The 19,947-nt window shown below is 42.4% G+C and overlaps 1 protein-coding gene across 2 annotated transcripts in view; it reads left to right on the top strand.

The window, feature by feature from the left end:
• The window catches only part of dock8 (dedicator of cytokinesis 8), a 58,218-nt gene that overhangs the window by 11,515 nt on the left and 26,756 nt on the right, over positions 1–19,947 (top strand). For both annotated transcript variants that reach the window (XM_078285003.1, XM_071894841.2), the window contains exons 3-22: positions 336–511; positions 1,612–1,683; positions 2,542–2,650; positions 5,006–5,215; positions 5,720–5,805; positions 6,596–6,662; positions 12,073–12,222; positions 12,528–12,608; positions 12,821–12,983; positions 13,216–13,352; positions 13,804–13,897; positions 14,138–14,300; positions 15,630–15,747; positions 16,206–16,276; positions 16,526–16,670; positions 16,976–17,077; positions 17,280–17,375; positions 17,670–17,904; positions 18,447–18,611; positions 19,047–19,225. In XM_078285003.1, the coding sequence (XP_078141129.1) occupies positions 336–511; positions 1,612–1,683; positions 2,542–2,650; positions 5,006–5,215; positions 5,720–5,805; positions 6,596–6,662; positions 12,073–12,222; positions 12,528–12,608; positions 12,821–12,983; positions 13,216–13,352; positions 13,804–13,897; positions 14,138–14,300; positions 15,630–15,747; positions 16,206–16,276; positions 16,526–16,670; positions 16,976–17,077; positions 17,280–17,375; positions 17,670–17,904; positions 18,447–18,611; positions 19,047–19,225 (2,619 nt within the window). The remainder of the gene's footprint in view (positions 1–335; positions 512–1,611; positions 1,684–2,541; positions 2,651–5,005; positions 5,216–5,719; positions 5,806–6,595; positions 6,663–12,072; positions 12,223–12,527; positions 12,609–12,820; positions 12,984–13,215; positions 13,353–13,803; positions 13,898–14,137; positions 14,301–15,629; positions 15,748–16,205; positions 16,277–16,525; positions 16,671–16,975; positions 17,078–17,279; positions 17,376–17,669; positions 17,905–18,446; positions 18,612–19,046; positions 19,226–19,947) is intronic.

Raw genomic sequence — 19,947 nt, 5'->3', positions numbered from 1 at the left:
GTATGCTTCATATTTATAATGGCCAAGTAACATGTATTTAACATAAGAAACTCTGCTGATACTCCACTTCAGGACTTCGTTAATATCCTGAAACTGTATTTGAGCAAATATTCCTTCTCTTCCCATTTGCTCACATACTAAGATATTTTGTCATTTGTGCCCGAATATAAATTAATCCGATATTATTTAATTTCTTTTTCCTACTGTCTGTCTGTTCTTTCTCTCACTCTCTCTCTCTATTTATCTCCCCTCATCCCCGCTCTCTTTCCCTCCTTCTCTTCCAACCCTGATTCCTCCCTTCTTCCCTTCCTCCTCCTCGCTCCTTCACCCTCCAGCCCCAGTCGTATGAGGCGGTGGAGCCCCTGGACCTGGAGGAGTTCCTGATGTCGCAGCTGCGAAGCGGAGACTCTGCCCTGATGCAGGAACTTGGAGACTTCCCCGACGATGACCTGAAGGTGGAGCAGGTGGAGAAGGAGTGTCGCACCGTCCGGCACTCTGTTCCTGAGGATGGGTGGGTCACAGGCCGACATCAGAGCGCAGAGGAAATCACGCACTGATTTGTTCGGGAATAAAAGAAACAAAACTCAAAAAAGGAAATCGGAGAGCTGAGACGGGAAAAAAAGAGTTCTTTAAAGTCACAATGAAATGGCATCTAGCTTCCCTAATTTGATGTATTTCCTGTTGAAACAGGATGTTGGGGCGGGACATAACACAGGGAGGGATGATTCAAAAGTGTAAACCAATGGCATATTCTTTAGGGAGAGAGAGAAAGTTGCAGTTTTATTTGATCGAAGGGGCGGAGGGGCAGGATTGTTTTTTTGGTTGGAATGTTTTATGTACGCCTACTGGTACACCATGAGGTAAGCACTAAAGATACAGGAAGTACCGGAAGTTAAAGTGATGGGATTTCTTATATAAAAATACAAGATTTATTGTTAGATATGTGTATATTATGACATGAAAAATTAGCTAACAAGGTGAAAAACTCATCTCTCATTTCATTGTGACATTAATAAGATGTGGTGCAAAATAGTGCTCAAAAAGTGCAAAATGGTGAAGAATAATTACAGCAGATGTTTCAGCCCATCAGGCCATCATCAGTGCAAAGGGCCGCACTGACCAGCTGCTCTCTATTAATAAGAAGCTGAACCACAGTCTTCTTTACATAGAGATATGCAGTCAACTACAGAGTCTAAGTTCTTAGAAATGTTGGGTAGACTGTCATCGTTTTTGCAGCTTTTGATGAGACCAAGTCCCATGGCAACACTTCAGGTCTCAGGCTGATATAGTTGAAAAATACCTGCTGGGATTTAGTTCTATTTCAGACCTCAAGAGGATCAATGCAGTTGACAAGATCCAGGAGCAATTTTGCCACACATGATGAGTGTGCTTGAATGCCTTCAGTCATTGCAAAACTATTCTGTCAATGTGTGCTATCTTGGCTTACTCAGAACTTTCACTTGCTCCACTCCTTGACCATGCAGTACAGATTAAGATAGGACAGCAATGTCGAGTTGTAAATATGAGAGCCATAGTGTGTGTGCATGCGTGTGTGCATGGTAAGAAATCTATTTTTTTGTATCCTTCTCATCCTCATCCCTCTCTTCATAGGGTGGAGTTGGATTCCCATGTGAGAGACTGTGTCCAGAGTTACACCCTGCCTTGGCTAGTGGTCTCTAGACGGTAAATAGTCTTCAAACAACACCCATAAATACACAAAAGTTACAATCCTAATGTTCTGCACTCATCTTCAGAAAGTTTCTCCGAGTTTTACATCTGATGTACATCCCTTTGGGTTTCAAATAATGCTGAATAAAATGACCAAGATGACTTTGATTGTAGGCCAGCTCTCTCACTTTGAGATTTCCCCTTGGGTCTCACCTTCCTCTCAGTCTCAATTAATAAACCTATTGGATAAACGGAAAACCGTTCATGGATGGTTTCCTGGGGAAGGGCTGCAGTCCATTCAACCACAAGGGCACTTTGATGTGTTAGTATGGCAAAAGTACCTGAGAGGATGTTATCTACTATAGTTATGAGGCAAGCTATAAGGTTGCACCAAACTTCATCAAGGCTGCACCAAGTTTTAAGTGCCAAAAATCATAGGAATGCCCTATTGGGTATTTCAGCTATTGCACTGTACAACGGTTACCAACATACTGTGTGTGTACTGTCTGAGACGTTTTGAGATCCAGTCCAGATGGCATCAAACTATAGGTGTGTGTGGGACAGGAAACAAGAGGTCTGAGAGAGACTGATAACAGTGCAGTGTAGTGGAATCTCTCTCTCTCTCTCTCTCTCTCTCTCTCTCTCTCTTTCTCTTTCTCTTTCACTCACACATACTCTGTCTCTGTCTTGTGTAACACTTCTGTTTGCATTGCAAGGGTGGGAAAATCAAATCTATTATCTAGTTTGATTAGAACTGCAGAGGTGTATCAGCAGTAACCATGCATGTTGTGTCTAGTGTGTGTCTGGCTCTTTGTGACTCTGTGTGTGTGTGTGTGTGTGTGTGTGTGTGTGTGTGTGTGTGTGTATGAGAAGGTGCCAGGGTGATGGCTGGAGCGCGTATTCAGAGCGGGCGGGCCTACACAAACTCCTTCAGAAACAGACCTTTGAGTCGGACGTCCAGCCAGAGAAAGAAGAGACCCCGGTAAGAAGCACAAACACTACCATGCATTTAATCATACAACACACACAATCACCTTCTGAAGTTTCAAAGGGGTGAATTACTAATTTACATTTGAAAAGAGTGGGATTGAAATTAACCACTGAATCTTCAGTTTATGAAACCCCTACATACACGCTTACCTAAAACTGGGTCTGTTTGTGTGTAGGAACAGTAATTGGGTCGCCTGTCTACAATGGCTATGTGTTTTACTGAGCCTGGGTCATAAAAATAGCCGCCAACCTGTGTTACTCAAGTCTAGGAGCAGTATTATCCTTCTTAAAAAGCTGTATACAGTGCGGTATACAGCTTGTATACAGTGTGGCATGCAGTTTTGCTGCACTGGAACAATTCTTCGGTTTTTAATGTGTATTGAGTGTATTTATGTTTAGTCTACTGTCACACAGTATGTCTTGTCTGCGGTATATGAGGTCCTGTTACTGTAAATGTCTTGTAATGTGTCAGTGCCAGTTAATCAGGTCAAATTCTGTGTGCACTCGTTGTACTTGGTGAATTAAAGCAATTTTGATTTTGGTTCAGACAATAGATAAAAAAAAGTTTCGGTATGGATGACACATCACTTGCAGGTGTGTGGAATTTAAATGCATGTACTGATTAAATTATTATATTAACACGCTACATTTTAAGAGTCCTTTCCTAAGAAGAACTACAAGCAAAGACTCTTTCCTGCTTTGCCCTTCAATGCCAAGTTGTTGGACTATTATGTCTCACTAGAATGTTTCCTGGGAAGGGAAGACTTTTAAGTGAGAAGGGAATGGTAGTCCATACTGACTGAGGCTTGAGAAAGAAACAAGACAACAACCACAGTGAGGGAGAGGTGCATAGAAGATAATGAAAGTGGTGGTGGTGGGGGTGGTGCTGTAATAGTGAACGCAGCAGTGTTTTGTCATTCCCGTCACTCTCTCCACTCTGGCACTGTCGCCTTCAGGTTTACCCAGCCTGCCTTGCACACAACTAAACCTGAATATTATACACACTCCAGCCTTCACCACCTCCATTTGTTCCACTCAGACAAACACAGAGATCTGCATTGTTGTGGTTTGATCTGTGATGTGTTCTGCTGCATTCAATTACATGCCACTCTATTCTACAACTTTTTTTTAGAATATATACTGTATAGCTATTTCCAGTCCCCAGCATGCCAGCATCAGTCCTCTACTGTCATTACAGATTCCCTGCCTCAGCCCTTGACTAACGTTATTTCTAGCCAAGTTCCCATTCTCTCTCCCTGCCCTCTCCCCAGCTTTTTTGTCTCATTCTGGCCAAATCCCTAGCTCCCAGCGTCAGGCAGTCCTAGCCAATCCAAGTCCCAGTCAGCCTCACTCCCAGCCTCTGGCTAGCCAACCAGCCAGCCTTCACCACCACCCAGCCTGACCAGCCCCCACCTCTAGCCCCTTCCTTGCCAACTCTGGTTAATCACCCAAACCAAAGGCCCTTATTCCAGCCGTGGGCTTCCCATGATCTAAGCGCCAGAGAGGGAGTGACAGATAGGGGGAAGAACAGCGCTATTGTCATTCAGCCCTTAATGGCTCTCGTCTATACTCCAATCTGCTCCAGCAGTAGCCTTGGGATCATCATGTGATGGTTCTCTTGGAGCCTGTTTTCCCAACCGAGTGAAGCTTCACTGGGGCGGAAGCTTGGTCAGCCCTTGCCCACGGTTTGGGAGTCCTGTTGTGAGATTGATGGATGAAGGGAGTGAAAGAGACAAGGAGGGAGGGGTGGCAAGAAGGAGGGTTCAAAGCAGGACATAGCATGAGAGTGGAAAGGTTATGCCCTGCCCTGTAGCCGAGTCATCTGAGTAATTCCATATGGCTCCAATACCGGCCTGAGAGACCTCTTTCTGATGGGAGGAGGATGCTCTACTCTGTTAATTTAATTGTCTTGTAATGACAATATTTTATTATTGAACAGGAATTACAACGGGCTCTCCCTAGATCCTGACATGATAATGTCATTTTGTGCTTGACTTTAAGCCACAGGCTAGGGAAGGTTTAAACAGGCAAGACAAAAAGGATTTGTGTTGCCTTTTCATTTATTCATTCAAATCCCACTTAAACAATATTATTTTAACTCGAGGAAGCACAGGCTTTGACCAAAAATCCACTAATGTAGTATTCCTTACCCTGCCCCCATTTCCATTTGTTCTCTATCTTAATAACATCTCCTTGTACATTCTGTCCCCTATCACGCTCATCCTTTCTTTTTTCTCCTAACGCTCCATCTCTCTCCCTCTCCCATCAACCCCACTCACCCTATTCTCTCTCTCTTTCCCCTTCCCCCCCTTCTACTCATACCCCTCTCTTTCTGTTATCGCCCCAGGTCAAGTCTCCATCTCTAGCAGGGTTGAGTGATGACAGTGGCCGCACGCTGACCTCCTCTGACTTTGACCTGCGGTGTTTGACCCCGGACCGCAGAGTGGAGGGGCTGCTGTGCCTCAGCAGCCACGAGGAGCTGGACCGCTTCAACCAGGAGGCGCGGCAGGGGAACAGGCACCCCGAGCTGTTTGCTCTCTACCCGCCGGCAGACGAGGTGAGACACAGAGAGAGGTGGTGCTCACATGCTGTGTATATCCCCGTGCATGCATGTGTACACTCGCACTCTCTCTCTCTCTCTCTATCTCTATCTCTTTCTCTCTCAGGCAGAACACGCATACACAATATACCATTAAAATGGACCTTATAAGACAATAAAGGTTACATACACATACTCAAATTAAACATTGTCTACATTTAGAAAACAAAACAATGGAAAAAATATACTTTAGTATCAAGGTAAAGACGTATAAAACACAAACACCACCTATGTATTTTAAGTGTATCCCTTCCTCAGGGTCCCAATTACGCCTGAACCTGGATTTATGTGCTTTCTTGACACTAGAAGTATATTTTATACATTGTTTTGTTTTCTACTCAGTTCCTCCCAACCCATGAACACCTGTGAAACTTGTTTGAAATCCTGATGCTCTCCAAGTGCAACTCTTCTCTCTTTCTAGCCTGATTTGAAAACGTCTTGTTCTCTGGTTTTGTGTCCCAGGAGGATGCAGTCGAGATCCGGCCCATCCCCGACTGTCCCAAAGAACACATTGGAGACCGCATCCTGATCCGATGCCAGGCCATCAAGTATGTAATTCATTTTCATAATGGCGGAGGAGGGGCAATAGCTGTATAATTTAAACTGTTGCCATCTGTTTCTGTCGTAGGTTAGACAAGGAGTCAACAGTGCGTTGTGTTAAACGGACATGGTCATTATGAAAATGTAACCTTTTGCTCAGCATTCAACATACAGTACATTCTTGTATCTAGCAACCGATTATGACTTAAAACTCCTCTGGGTGGTTGTCTCTAAAGACATGCAGTAGATCTGAGTGACGGAGCAGTGTGGGAGTGTAGAGGAGTGCAGCGTTAGACTGTGCAGCGGTTGTTGTTCTTCTCTAGACCATCACTTTCCCTCCCTCCCTCTGTGTGTTTTTGTCTCTGTGTCTCTCTCTCTCTCTGCCGTTCTCTCGTTCTCTTTCTCTTGCACATGCACACAGACACACACACACACAAACACAAAAAACACAGAGTCTCTCTGCCTTTCATTTTTGATCTCACTCTTCCCTCTTGCACTCCATAAAACTGCCAAATGTTTTAGTTGAGCTCATTTCTCCGCTGCAGTGGTTTGGCAGCCTTCTCTCCTATCCTTCAACCTTCCTTTGACTTATGTCATCACTCAGCACATTCTGCTGCTTACCAATACCACAATATTCTACAAGAATAGAATAGAATAGAATAGAATAGAATAGAATAGATCAACTACAGCACAAGGGAAAACGTACAATATTGAAGCTGAATGCGGAAACACAGTATTTGTCTCCTCTGCTGTTATTGAATTACTGTCTAATTTCCTTTTCCTCTTTGCCTCTCACAGGTTTGAGATTGACATTGAGCCTATATTTGCTAGCCTGGCCTTGTATGACCTGAAAGAGAAGAAGAAGGTAAGCAACCACAGAAGTATTCCGCTTCATGTGAATACCAAACTCACACCTCACAATTTCTTGACCTTGTGTGTAAATTAGACGATTCGACGAGCATTGTTTCGACGAGGCAGTTATGTGCCCATGTGTCTCCTGCTGGTGCGGGGAGGTCTCTTTGTTTCTTTTGGCGGTCTGTGTGGCGGTGAGGGATCAGTGTAATCTACAGCGCTTTAGGGCTCATCAGCCCTGACATTTTTATGCCCCGGGGGTCGTTTTGTTTTGATACTGTAACCGCTAATGTTGCACAGCACTTTCCCAGTCAACCATTTTGAGCCATGGCCATTTGCATTGTTTGCTATGGATTTGCACAGCTGGATAGTTTTTTTGGGTGAAGAGGTTGGAAGGATTTAGTTTGTACTTAAGTGCTCAGGGATTTCTCAGATGAGACGGGGTTCTCAGCACTGCCCAGCTGCTTTCAAGCCTGTCTGCAGAACTGATGGCTGTAATAAGGTCTGGTGGGTAGGATAGGGCAATATAATGCCCTATAATATTGAAAATGAACTGTACTTAACAGTTCCAGTGCAGTACAAACATAATGGGTCATGTAATGTTATGTTTCCAATCTGTTACGTGTATCTTTCAGCACATACTGTAAATCATGGACATTTTCAGTCCTCTTCCCCACTGATGCCAACCCATGATAATAGAGTGGAAGTAGCGTATTGCCACAGTATGTCTTGCTGTAGCCGAATAATTGTATTATGTGTTGAACCTAGCCGTGTCCTTGTGAAGGTTAATACAACTTCCTCCTTATTAGATTGGGTAGAGACAGAGCCAGACTGTTAAAGACCTATGAAATGAGTCTCTGTCACAGTGAAAGAGAAACTGACAAGCTTGTTTTGTCAGTTAGACTTAATGGGACTGGAACTGTGAAGCATTTGCTACTGACTCACAAGTTTCTCTTTTTTTAACTCTGTCTCTTTCTCCATCTCTCCCCTTTATGCCTATGTTTCTTTTTCTCTGTTTCTCCGTAAAAAATTCTTCAGTCATACTTCGTCTGTTGAGCCGCCAAGCCTTACACAAATCATTCCGTCACCTCCTCAGATTTACTCCCAATTACCCTTCCACCTTGCACTTCTGCCCCTCTCATTACGGAATCTGCACAGAACATTTTATTCAATCCCTGCTCTTTTAAAGCTCGCAAAGGCCTTGGACTTTTGCATTGGAACATCCGAAGCCTGTTTCTGCAAGAAAAACTGGATCATTTAAAAATTGTAATTTCACAGGCAGATCCAGATATTTTGGTTATTACTAAAACCTGGCTCAAGAAAAGTGTCCAAGATTCGGATATACTTATTAACAACTAGAACATTTACAGAATTGACAGAGCTGATAGGGGTGGCGGTGTAGCAATTTATGTTAAGAACAATTTCACAGTCACTGTTCTTTGTACTGCTTCTATTCCTAAGCATTGTGAGTTTATTGCGCTAAAGGTAGAGCTAGGTCTTAATAATTCTATTGTGGTAGCAGGAGTGTATAGGCCTCCCTCTGCTGTTGCTGATTCTTTATCTGTTTTGGAGGACCTGCTTTGTAAATGTGTTAATTCTGAAATTATTGTTTTAGGTGATTTTAACCTTGATCGGCTCTCAAATTCCTCAGACAAACTCAAGGAGCTTTGTGGTAATCTAAATCTCTCTCAGTTAATTACTGTTCCCACCAGACCAAATCTAAAAAATACCAAGTCCACTCTATTGGATCTGATTCTGTCCAATAGAAGCGACAAAATTATATCATCTGGTGTTTTTGATCTTGGTATAAGTGATCATTGCCCAGTTGCCTGCATAAGGAGCACACGTATGGGTAAAACAACCTCTCGAGTTATAGTCAAAAGAAATTTTAGCAACTTCAATGACCAATCCTTTCTACGTGACCTATATCATAGTGATATTCATTTAACATGTGAGATTCCTGATGTCGAAATGGCTCTGGATTTCTTCATGACTACTTTTCTTCAAATCACCAACAAACACGCTCCTTATAAGAAATACATAAAGTAAAGGGTAGATCAAATCCATGGCTTTCTTCTGAATTGTCAGCCCTTTTTATTGAAAGAAATAAAGCATGGACTTTGGCCCGACGCTCTGGTGAGGCTTCTCATTGGCAAGCTTTCAGACATGTAAGAAATAAATGCACTTCGTCAGTGAGAAAGGCTAAAGCTGAGTTCTATCAAAATTCATTTAAAGAATCCTACTCAAATCCTTCTAAATTTTGGAAGACTGTTAATTCCCTTAAAGGTGACCCCTTCACTGCTCCTCCTACACATATATAAGTAGGTGAGTCCATTGTCACTGATCAAGTAGCAATTTGCTCAGCGTTTAATTTGCACTTTCAGGCTGCTGGTCACCTCTTTGAAAATCTTAACGATGTTTGTTTCACACCCGGAATGTCAGACTGTGTAAATGACAGGATCTCATCTCCTTCTTTCACTTTACATCATTTTTCTATTCAATCTGTTGAAAGAGCACTTCTTGCTATAAATACTAAATGTGCTATTGGGGAAGACAATTTGGATCCATTTTTTATTAAGCTCTCGGCCCCAATGATATCTGTGGTTTTGTCGCACATTTTTAATCTAACTATTGTCTCTGGATTCATTCCAAGAGTCTGGAAAACGGCTCACGTGATTCCCCTCCATAAAAGTGGTGATAAACAGGACCTTAATAACTACCGTCCTATTTCTAACTTATCCTGTCTGGCGGAAGTGCTTGAGTCATTGGTAAACGAACAACTCAAATCATTTCTTTCATCCGCCACTGTTTTAAGTCCCTTTCAGTCGGGTTTCAGGTCTAACCACAGCACAATTACTGCTACCTCTTTAGTTGTAAATGATATTGTTTCTGGGTTAGATAACAGAAAACATTGCGCTGCAATCTTTGTTGATTTATCAAAAGCCTTTGACACAGCTGATCATGTTTTACTATTGCACAAACTCTCTACCTTAGGTTTTGACTCAACTGCTTTTAATTGGTTTCATAACTACCTCCTAGACAGATCACAATCAACAAAGATAAATGGTATTTTTTCTGAGAAATCAGCTATAACTATTGGTGTTCCACAAGGTTCCATCTTGGGTCCTATTCTCTTTACCATCTATATTAACGACATCATTTTATCCCTATCTGATTGCTATACTCATCTTTATGCGGATGATACAATTATCTACTGCATAGAGGATTCGGCGCAACACGCGGTGTCAAAACTGCATCATCCGTCGATGTCATGCAAACGTCTCTAATAAATCATAGACTAGTTTTAAATCCACAGAAAACAAAGTGGATGCTTTTCTCCCGGGCAAAAAATACTGGTGATAAAGCTTTTTCGCTCTTATCTTCATCTGGTAATTTAATCGAGAAAGTTAATGTTTATAAATATCTTGGTATTTGGATCGATGACAAATTATCTGTGAAATATGCAGCAGATATTCATATAATTCCCTATAATTCTCTGGTTATTAATCATGTCCTTCCGGACCATCACACAAGGTACATACACAGGATTTGACCCAACAAACGTCCTTGTTATGGTTGAACCACCGTATCAAATTCATGGATGTAGGAGGCAGTGATTTCAGGGTGGACATGCAAACAGACAAATATTCCCCAACAGTAATAATAAGTTAAGAAACGTCTCTATCATCTCCCAGAAATGACTGACAACGAGCGTTTAGAAGCTGTTTTTCAAAAATTGGTTGTTGAAGAAACATCATCAGATGCTTTGTGTCTCATTAAATACACATTTAGTGATTTGAAGTTTGACTTTTTAAAGTGAGCGTTGTTGTACGCTATTTAAGTTGAGTGAATTTGAACTCAGTGAACTCTTGAATGGCTGTCTTGTATTGTAGGGATGTTTGACATGTTCATTCTGTTTAATCAGAATATCAAGATAATGCTCTTATTTAAGTCAGTTGTCTTAATTTATCAGGCACTCCAAAGTGATATTTATGAGTGCAAGTAAAAACATCTAAAATATGTCCAACGTCATTAGACATCAGTTAGAGGTAGACTCCTCCACGGGCGTCGTTTGAGAACTGTCACGCTGACAGTAAATGTGCGTCATGTTGAACTTAACAGGGTTGCGACAGTTGTCACAGTTACATAATCTATGCAGGCTGCCTGGAGGCCGGCTCTGTTATGTTAGACCAGTATTAACAGCATCAGGTGCAAACTGTTACTGTAATCTCTGGATTACTAAAGCAAAATAATAAACTTTATTTGTATAGCACTTTACAAAGTGCTTTACAGAAAGCAAGAGAAACGACTAAAAAAAAGACGGACAGTAATACAAAAGACAGACAGTAATAGAAAGCACAAGGCAGGAACACAAGATTTAAAACAAGATAAACAATTACATAAAGGCCAGTCTGTAGCAGTGTGTCTTGAGAAGTGAATTTGAAGGAATACACTGACTTTTCTAGCCTAATTTCCTCTGGCAGGCTGTTCCACAGTGTAGGGGCTCTAATGACAAATGCCCAGTCAACTTTTGTTTTCAGTCTAGACTGAGGAACGGGCAGCAAAAAATAACAGAATATACTGTTTCATGGGTGTAATCCAATCAGTGTTACTTTCCTGGGGATTACAGTTACATTTCGGAGGGCTGCTCTGCTGTGTGACCAGTGTTAACGAGGCTGGATGGTGTCCTGATGGGATGAGAAGAATGAAGGGGGGAGTAGTTAATGGCTTTCTAATGGAGAGGATCACATGACACACACCAGGCCAGGCCAGGGCATATGGTCCAGTTCCTAGCCTGGGGTCACTGGGGAGGCAAGTGGAGAAACAACAGAGTGGCCTGAATGGATAACATTCCAGGATCAGTGTTTGGTTAAAAGCTTTGGTATTGAAGATGGCTAAAAACATGAAACAAGCATCATGTAGCCTTTTGAATATCGATTCCTTTGGTCCTTCTTGGGCGCTATTGTCCTTCATTATGGAAAGCATTTCACATTTGGGTGACGCTTTGCATTTTACTATGCTCTGAATTTGATCATAGGAAAATGTTTTATAAACAGTAAATAAATTGGTAAGTGAAAATGTCTGCGCTCTTTTTGCCAAGTAAAAAAAAAAAACAGAAAATCTCTCAGGTGCGTAAATTCGAAAACTCAGAGTACAGAAGATCAAAAAGAATTTGCACACTATAATATATACAAAAAATATTATTTCTAAATACCATGCCACAATTTATTTACATGGTGACACGGTGAAAATTGTGCCATTTTTTACATCAGCTGACATGTTTTTGTTTTTTTTACCTTCATAGTGCCCAAATTCTTTTTGATCTTCTATAAACAGTACATAACCATGTATGTGTTTTTGGTACAGGCTAAATTTCCTACCCTTTAAAAGTAAACTCTCTCTCATTATTGTCTTTTTTCCAGATATCAGAGAACTTCTACTGCGATCTGAACCCAGAACAGTTTAAAGGTTTCCTGAAGCCCCACACGCCACAAGTGGACCATTCCAGCCTGGCCAGATCAGCCATCTTCTCCATCACCTACCCTACTCCAGATATCTACCTGGTCATCAAGGTAACACCTTGCAGGAACAGATGCTGTCTGAGGAAATTTACATAGCGCTATGAAACAGATTGTGGCAGAACTTAAAGGGTTCTTAGTTGTTCCTCCAGCTGTTTCCCCCTGGCCTAAAATAACTGTCCAGAACCTGCTTTTATTACCTCAGTTACCTACATATTTGGTGCAATGCCGTCTTTGTATCTTTCCTTTTATTGGCAGCCATACGCTTTATACTTGCGCCAACACACTATATGCATTTTTTTTAGTTTAAGTATGTTCAGCTGTTCTGATGACTCGTGTGCTTCCTGTCTGTGTTTCAGCTAGAAAAGGTTCTGCAGCAGGGAGAGATCAGTGACTGTGCCGACCCCTACATGACCATGAGGGAAAGTGACTCGACAAAGGTAATCTTATTTGTCACGAAACACCTGAGTCACAAAAAAAACAACATTTTGTTATCTTACTCTGGGGTTTACTGTTTGTACTGAAGCTGATCAAACGGCCCTCCTTTGTGTTAGTTTTATTCAACATTTCCTTGGGCTGAAAACGTTTAAGTGCTCCTTTTTTTGCCTTTGATTGTTTTTTTTTTAGCGCTGGTTCTGTTTTTGTCCCTCAGAACAAGGACAAGCTGGAGAAGCTGCGAGGCCAGGCGGAGACCTTCTGCCAGAGGTTGGGTCGCTATCGCATGCCCTTCGCCTGGGCCACCGTTAATATCATGGACGTCATCACCACCGCCACACTGGACCGCGACTGCACAGACTCTGACAGCTTAAAAGGAGGTGTGTGTGTGTGTGTGTGTGTCCTTGTCTGTGTCTGTGTTTCTGTGTCTGTCCTTGTGTGCGTCCTTGTGTGTGTCTGTGTTTGTTTGTGTGTGAGAGAGACTGAATGCATATGCGATTTTGTGTGTGTTTGCCTACAGTAGACGTGTGTGTATCACTTGCCCTACCTACCAGCTGCCTTCCCCCTGCTTTACAGTCTAATTGAACTAACCCACCTTCTCCGCTGTACCAGGTAAAGCCAGCAGTATGGACCGGAGAGCCCAGCTCCCCAGGAGGAACTCTGAACGTTACGCCACCTTAGAAGATCAGCCATGTAACCTCTCTGGCTTCAAACCTGCTACCATCACCATCGGCACCATCTTCAAGCAGGTCGGACCGGCGCACAAGTGTTACTTGTTTCCTTGAGATAAAGCGTGCAACCAGTAATTTCAAGGTTCGACAGACAAGCATGTGGATGGAGGCTGGACTTGCCTCATTCTCTCATCTAACATGCTGCGTCACGCATTCCTCTATGCTCCCGTCTCTGCAGCTCAGCCATGACCTACGGAAAAATGACGCCAGATATCACTTGAGTGTCAAGCATAGACTCCACTGTTCATGTCACTTCCATGATTTGACTTTGAAGCAAATATTGTAACTTGTTATGTTTCATTAATTTGTTGTTGTTTTTTTATTCCTATGTCCCATATTCACATATCTTTTGGCCCTTGGTGCCCTTGCTCGTCATTAAATACAAAAAAAATAATGTATACGTCTACAGTTAACTGTGCTTACGTGTTCTGTGTGTGTGTGTGTTTGTTGTTGTTATTGTTTGTTTCAGGAGGGAGATCGTTTGAGTGATGAAGACTTGCTCAAGTTCCTGTCCGAGATTAAGAAAACCTCCACTCCGCAGAGGAGAACCAAGACCATATCAGGTCATCTCTCATCTCTCATCTCTCTCTCTCATTTTATTTTATTTTATTTTACTTTTGGTTTGACTTGATTTTGTTTAGCTGTTTGTTTAGCTATTGGTATGTCTTTCTGTGTTTTGATCAGACAAAAAAAATACCTCTAAAAATGTCTCTGTTCTTAAATGATAGGATAGGATAGGATATGTGCTATAATGTATATGCAGTCCACTGATGTGTGAGTCTGTCTTGTCCCTTGTTGTCCAGGTACCATCAAACTGGACATGACACCAGTCCACGACATGCCGCAGGCCAGTCTGTCCACTGAGCTCATCCCTCTGATACCAGTGGCTGAGAAGAACATTCGGCCAGTCAAAGAGGTGCTGGAGTTCCCTTCCAATGAGGTCTTTGTCCCTCACAACATTTACAGGTGGGTTTGAGAGCGCAATGCATGACTGAACACACACACACACACACACCTTTTATGTTTACGTTTTAGGCATTTGATAATGCTCCAGAACTACTCGAAATGTGTGCAAGAAACCAATAGCAAGGAGTCCAAGAGTCAGAACCGCAGTGCCAATAGACAATAGATTCAACAAAATATTCCTTTGAACCTGGAATGGTCATGTATGATAGAGAAGTGCGAGGTATGGAAATAAGAGCTGAGGAAAGACGGGAAGATTTTTTTTAGATGAGTTTTGAGGTTTCAGGTTACGAGGGAAGATGGGGGCAGGGACGGTCTGTGTGGCAACATTGTCTGCGGCTGTAAAGGCAACACAGGTTATGTCAGTTTTCTTTGCTCTGTGGTGTACAGCGGTGTATCTGCCCTCAGACCTACAGCTAGTACACAGTGTAGCTTGTTTGCTTGCTTTTTAGCAGCTATTCGGTAATTTAGCTCCTGATATACTTAAGACTTGAAATTCTGCAAACAGCGAGACTTTAAATGTTTGTGTTATTGTCAGCCTATTGTTCAAAACCAGAATGTTGTGTTCATATTTTGATGTTGTATTCATGTTTCCTGCATTTTTTGTGAGTCTATGAATTAGCTTGTTGGAGAAACTCACCTTATGCAAGACTTACAAATACACAAAACTAATGACTCGTAGCTTCAGGTGTAAACAGGTTTGTTTGCCTCTCCAGACAGTGTCATTCTCTTACTAGCCAGAGGCAACAAGAATAGTGTCATCACTCAAAAGTCCTTTGACATCCCCATACTGCTTTGCTCCTTTCCGTGTAGTGCCTATTTTTAGGTATTTCCGCCCAGGCTACCTGTGAAATGACCTAGTAGTGTGACATTGCAGAGACAGCCTGTGCTGTGTGAGCAGAGGTTTTTACATTCTAACACTGTAGTTGTAGAAAAAACTGTTTAGTTTGTGACTAAACATTAGTGACCTCATGTATGAGCAAGCCTTTTGCATGGTAATTACATGTTGACATTCTTCGCTGAGCAGTATGTGTTCAGTGGAATTTGTGGTATTTCCTCGTATTCTAGGTTTCAAGACAGATTACAGTGTTGTGTTTAAGCCGCAGAAGGTCACAGCAAATTACCGATTATCATGGCTTTGCTATGACACTGCTGTCACCTTACCGCTACATAACTGAGATATTGCTGCACAGAGGGCGCCATCCAGTGGTGTATTGAGGGAACTGTCACATTTTAGACAGAGGAGTGTTTTGCATCATTTTTATCAAGGGACAGAGTTGTATTAATTAAAGAGGAAATCCCCTCACACTCTTTCTCCCCCTGTCTCTCTAGGAACCTGCTCTATGTTTACCCTCAGAGGCTGAACTTTGTCAACAGACTGACATCAGCGCGAAACATCACCATCAAAATCCAGTTCATGAGTGGAGAGGACCCCAGCTGCTCGCTGCCTGTGAGTGCTGCTATTCAAATACATGATCTCAAAACACTGTTATAGCAGCAAGATTGATTTCTCCCAACATTCACACGGAAGGTTTTCATGGAAGTTTGTGCATTGTGTAATTGAATCATTTTGACACAGATTAACATACACTGAAGTTCAAGTGACATTAAGTAATCCATGATTTTTATCGGCCTCTACTGGCAACCAAGGAATTGTAACATCGGCAGGTCTCTGGCACAGCTTACGGTGGCCTGTAATTGACAAAAATAATAAAATAAAGTCACATTTAGTCACAGTTTTTATTCCAAAGTCAGAGTACAGGCCAGGAAGTGAGTTTTGAAAGCCAGAAATCTCAGCACCTGAGTAACTGTTGGTATTGATCAACAACCCTATCAACCCTATTTTAGTCATTTTGTGCTATGGGACAGTAAAAATCTAACTTATTGCCTTTTTCTCCCCATTCTCAGGTCATTTTTGGGAAATCAACTGGCCCTGAATTTGTGCAGGAGGTCTACACTCCTGTCACCTACCATAACAAGCAAGTGGACATTGCTTAACTACTTAAAAACAAACATACTGTACATGATAGTGTCTTGTTGTCGTATATACTGACAGAGTGACTGACTCTCATTGTCTCTGTCTGTCACTGTCTTTCTCTCTCTCTAACTCCCTTGCTTGCTGTTTCTGTCCTTCTCTCCTTCTGCTCTCCCTCTATCCCTGTCCTCCTCCGTCCCTCTCCCCCTCTCTGTCTCTCCCTGTGTCCTTCATTCCTCTTCCCTTGTCTCAGGTCCCCAGACTTCTACGAGGAGGTGAAGCTGGCCCTTCCAGCCCGTCTGACAGAGCGACATCACCTGCTGTTCACCTTCTACCACATCAGCTGCCAGCAGAAACAGAACCAGAGCGGCAGCTGCGAGACGCTCATAGGATACTCTGTAAGATTCAGACCTTCGATACCCAACACACGGTGATATAAAACCAGCATATTTCTGAATGTAGATGCTTGTCATCGCAGAAAAATATGAGATGTTCTGTCAAGTAATTTAAAACTGCAGCTCTTGGAGATGCTCGTTTGTGAAAGGCAGTTCATGTCTGGTTTTTGCATTCTTGGCCTAAATTGAATCAATTTGTGCATGTCTGTTTTTAAAACATGCAGTCAATTATCTTTTTCTATCCTGACTACATATCTTAATATGTACATGGCCATAGCTGACATATTTGCTGTTTGTCTCTCATCCAGTGGCTGCCCATGTTGAGTAATGACCGACTGCAGACCGGTCAGTACTGTCTGCCCATCGCTCTGGACCGACTACCTGCCAACTACTCACTGCACACGCCTGAGGTACACATCATCTTCCAAATAATGCATCTTTGTATTCATCCTGCTTTTCCAAATCATGCTGTGTAAAGAAGTAAAATTATATTTTTCATTGAATAAAAGTTTTGATTAAGCTTAGATTAGGTTATAGACATAACATTGTAAGGACTGGAGATAGACATGTAAGAACACACACAGTAATATGTCCTCTATCTCCTTGCTGTAGAAAATCCCTCCCCAGGTTCCTCCAGTCAAGTGGATGGAGAGTCATAAAGGATTGTTCAACCTGGAAGTCCAGGCCATGTCCTCTGTACACACACAGGTGACTAATGGTTACACACACACACACACACACACACACACACACACACACACACACAAGCACATAAACATACATTGAGAAAGTGTCTTCTTCTCTTTTTCTCTCTCTCATACATGCACACAGGTACACACACACACACACACACACAGTATAACAAATGTTCTCTCTCTCTGTCTTCGTCTTCATATCTGTCTCTCTGTCTTTCTCTCTCTCTCTCTCTCTCTTTCTCTCTCTCTCTCTTCCCCTTTCCTATCAACACCCCACTGTAACGAAACATTCTCTGCTCTGTACCAGGACAACCACTTGGAGCGTTTCTTTACCCTGTGCCACGCCCTGGAGGGTGGAGCTACATTCCCACTGCGGGTCAGGGAGGAGAAGATTCCAGAGAACAAGCTGGAGCATGAGCTGAAGCTGAGCATCATCTCCCTGTCCTCGTCCAGGCTGGAGCCCCTGGTCCTCTACCTCCACCTGGTGCTGGATAAACTCTTCACCCTCATCATGCAGCCCATGCTCATCGCCGGCCAGACCGGTGAGGAGTTAGACCTTCAGTTTTAGAGAATTCATAGTTATTACACACCACAACGATGCAAATTTGTGGAGTGAAAATGTGAATGCTTGAATGCATGGTTGCACACAAACACACAAGCACGTTTCTTTTTCTCTCTCTCACACGTGCACACAGTTACACACACACACAATACAACACATTTTCTCTCTCAATATCTTTCTCTCTGTCTCCGTCTTTCTCTTTGTGTGTGTGCACTTCAAACTCCTTCTCAATTTCATCAAAATCAAGAAAGTTGCAAAGTTTTGCAGCCAGTGTGCAGGCAGCCAAACACCAAGTTGACTCTTTTTATTTTATTTAATTTTATTGCTACATATGTACGCACCATAAACATACTTTGTGTGAAAAGGCTATTTACAATGACTTCTTGTTTATACACAAATTAGGACAGAGAGGTTGATGATCACTTAGTCATACTTTCCATCAGCTGGACAAACTTTTTTTTCTTTTTTGTCTTGTGTCTTTGAAGTTTTTGATTATAACATTCTTGTTTATGTTTCCTGCAGCCAATCTGGCCCAGATTGCCTTTGAGTCAGTGGTGTCCATCGTCAACAGTCTCCATAACAGCCAGGAGCTGACCAGGGACCAGCAGGGCAGGAACGGCCTCTTGTCCACCTACCTTTACTGGGTGTTTCGTCTGCCCGACCCCCCGCGAGAGATACAGAACGCAGGTACTGATCACAAGAGGTTATCATTGTGTCCTGTGCAAGCATCAACAAACCTTCATAGATAGTAGACGCATTGTTTTTTCAAACTATGAGCAAAATGGGTCGCGGGTTCATTCAGGAACTCCTGTTTTAGATCTTCATTGATATGTATAATAAATTTGACACTTGAGCATTTGTTGGTCCTCTAAATTGTAAAAGATATTGTCTGAAAATAACGTAAAGTTTCCAACCATAAAGTGGTTGGAAGTTATTGTTGGAACCAATGATCTATGATGTCAAGTTAGGTTTACTGATTTTTTTCCCTCTGTCTCTGTATTTTTTCATAGGTGTAGTTTGCTGTGGTTATTATGAGAATTGATAACCATATAACCATGTGTGAATATCAAGTTAAAATGAGCAGTTAATTGAGTTTTGTGTCTGTCCATGTACCATGTGCAGGTCCAGGCAGCGTGTTGCCCTCTGCAGAGAGTCGTTACAGCACCATGGGTCGGGCCACGGCCAACACAGTCGGCAACATGCTGCTCCAGTCCAGGGTGCGCAGCAGCAGTAACCCCGACATCCCCGCTCCACACACCTCTGCTGAAGACGCTGAGGTCAAAAACATCCTCGCTTCTAAGGTACTGATGAGCGCAAACCAGGGTTTCCCCAAACCACTGACAAGGCCGGGTAGACCAGTAAGAGCTGCCGCCCCACCTGAAAGAATTTAGTTTAGGTTTAGTGTTGTGCCGGCGCAAAAACAAAACAGTCTTTTCTGGGATAGGTGTGCTTGTCAAAAATAATCAAATCTACATGAAAAATCTCACATGGTGAAGAAGACAGCAGCTCCCAAGAATGGACTGCAACCACAATCTTCCTTTTTAATACCTAATACTCACTTTATTTTTTAATAAACATTGTGTCTTTGTCAAAGCTTTGACAGAACTTGGTTTGTAGTGGATTCAAAGAAATGTCACACAGGTTAAGTGCTGTTTTAGAAGCCTTTCTACCTGCCAAAAGATATTTCTGCAGGAAACACTGATGCAGAGTCATGCTTGCACTCACAGTGGGTAATTTTCACGCATTTGAAACGTGTATGAACATATAAATTAATTGTCTCCGCACACATTTTCCCTAAAATCTATACGAACCCAGGGGAATGCATGGTTCAAAATATTGGACACACACACACCTGCACATGCACGCACACACACAGTAGAGTATGTAAACAACCCAGCATGCTTGCTCATACACACAAACAGCCACTTGATATTCATCTCCACAGTACATTAGGCATTGTAATAGGCCACTAGACGCCCACTCTAATGGATGCATCCATCACGTTCGTTGTGATGGAACCTGT

This window comes from Centroberyx gerrardi, chromosome 8 (genome assembly GCF_048128805.1).
Source record: "Centroberyx gerrardi isolate f3 chromosome 8, fCenGer3.hap1.cur.20231027, whole genome shotgun sequence".
Classification (NCBI taxonomy): Eukaryota; Metazoa; Chordata; class Actinopteri; order Beryciformes; family Berycidae; genus Centroberyx; species Centroberyx gerrardi.
Note: the sequence above shows the minus strand (reverse complement) of the source record. Positions and strands in the feature narration are given on the sequence as shown.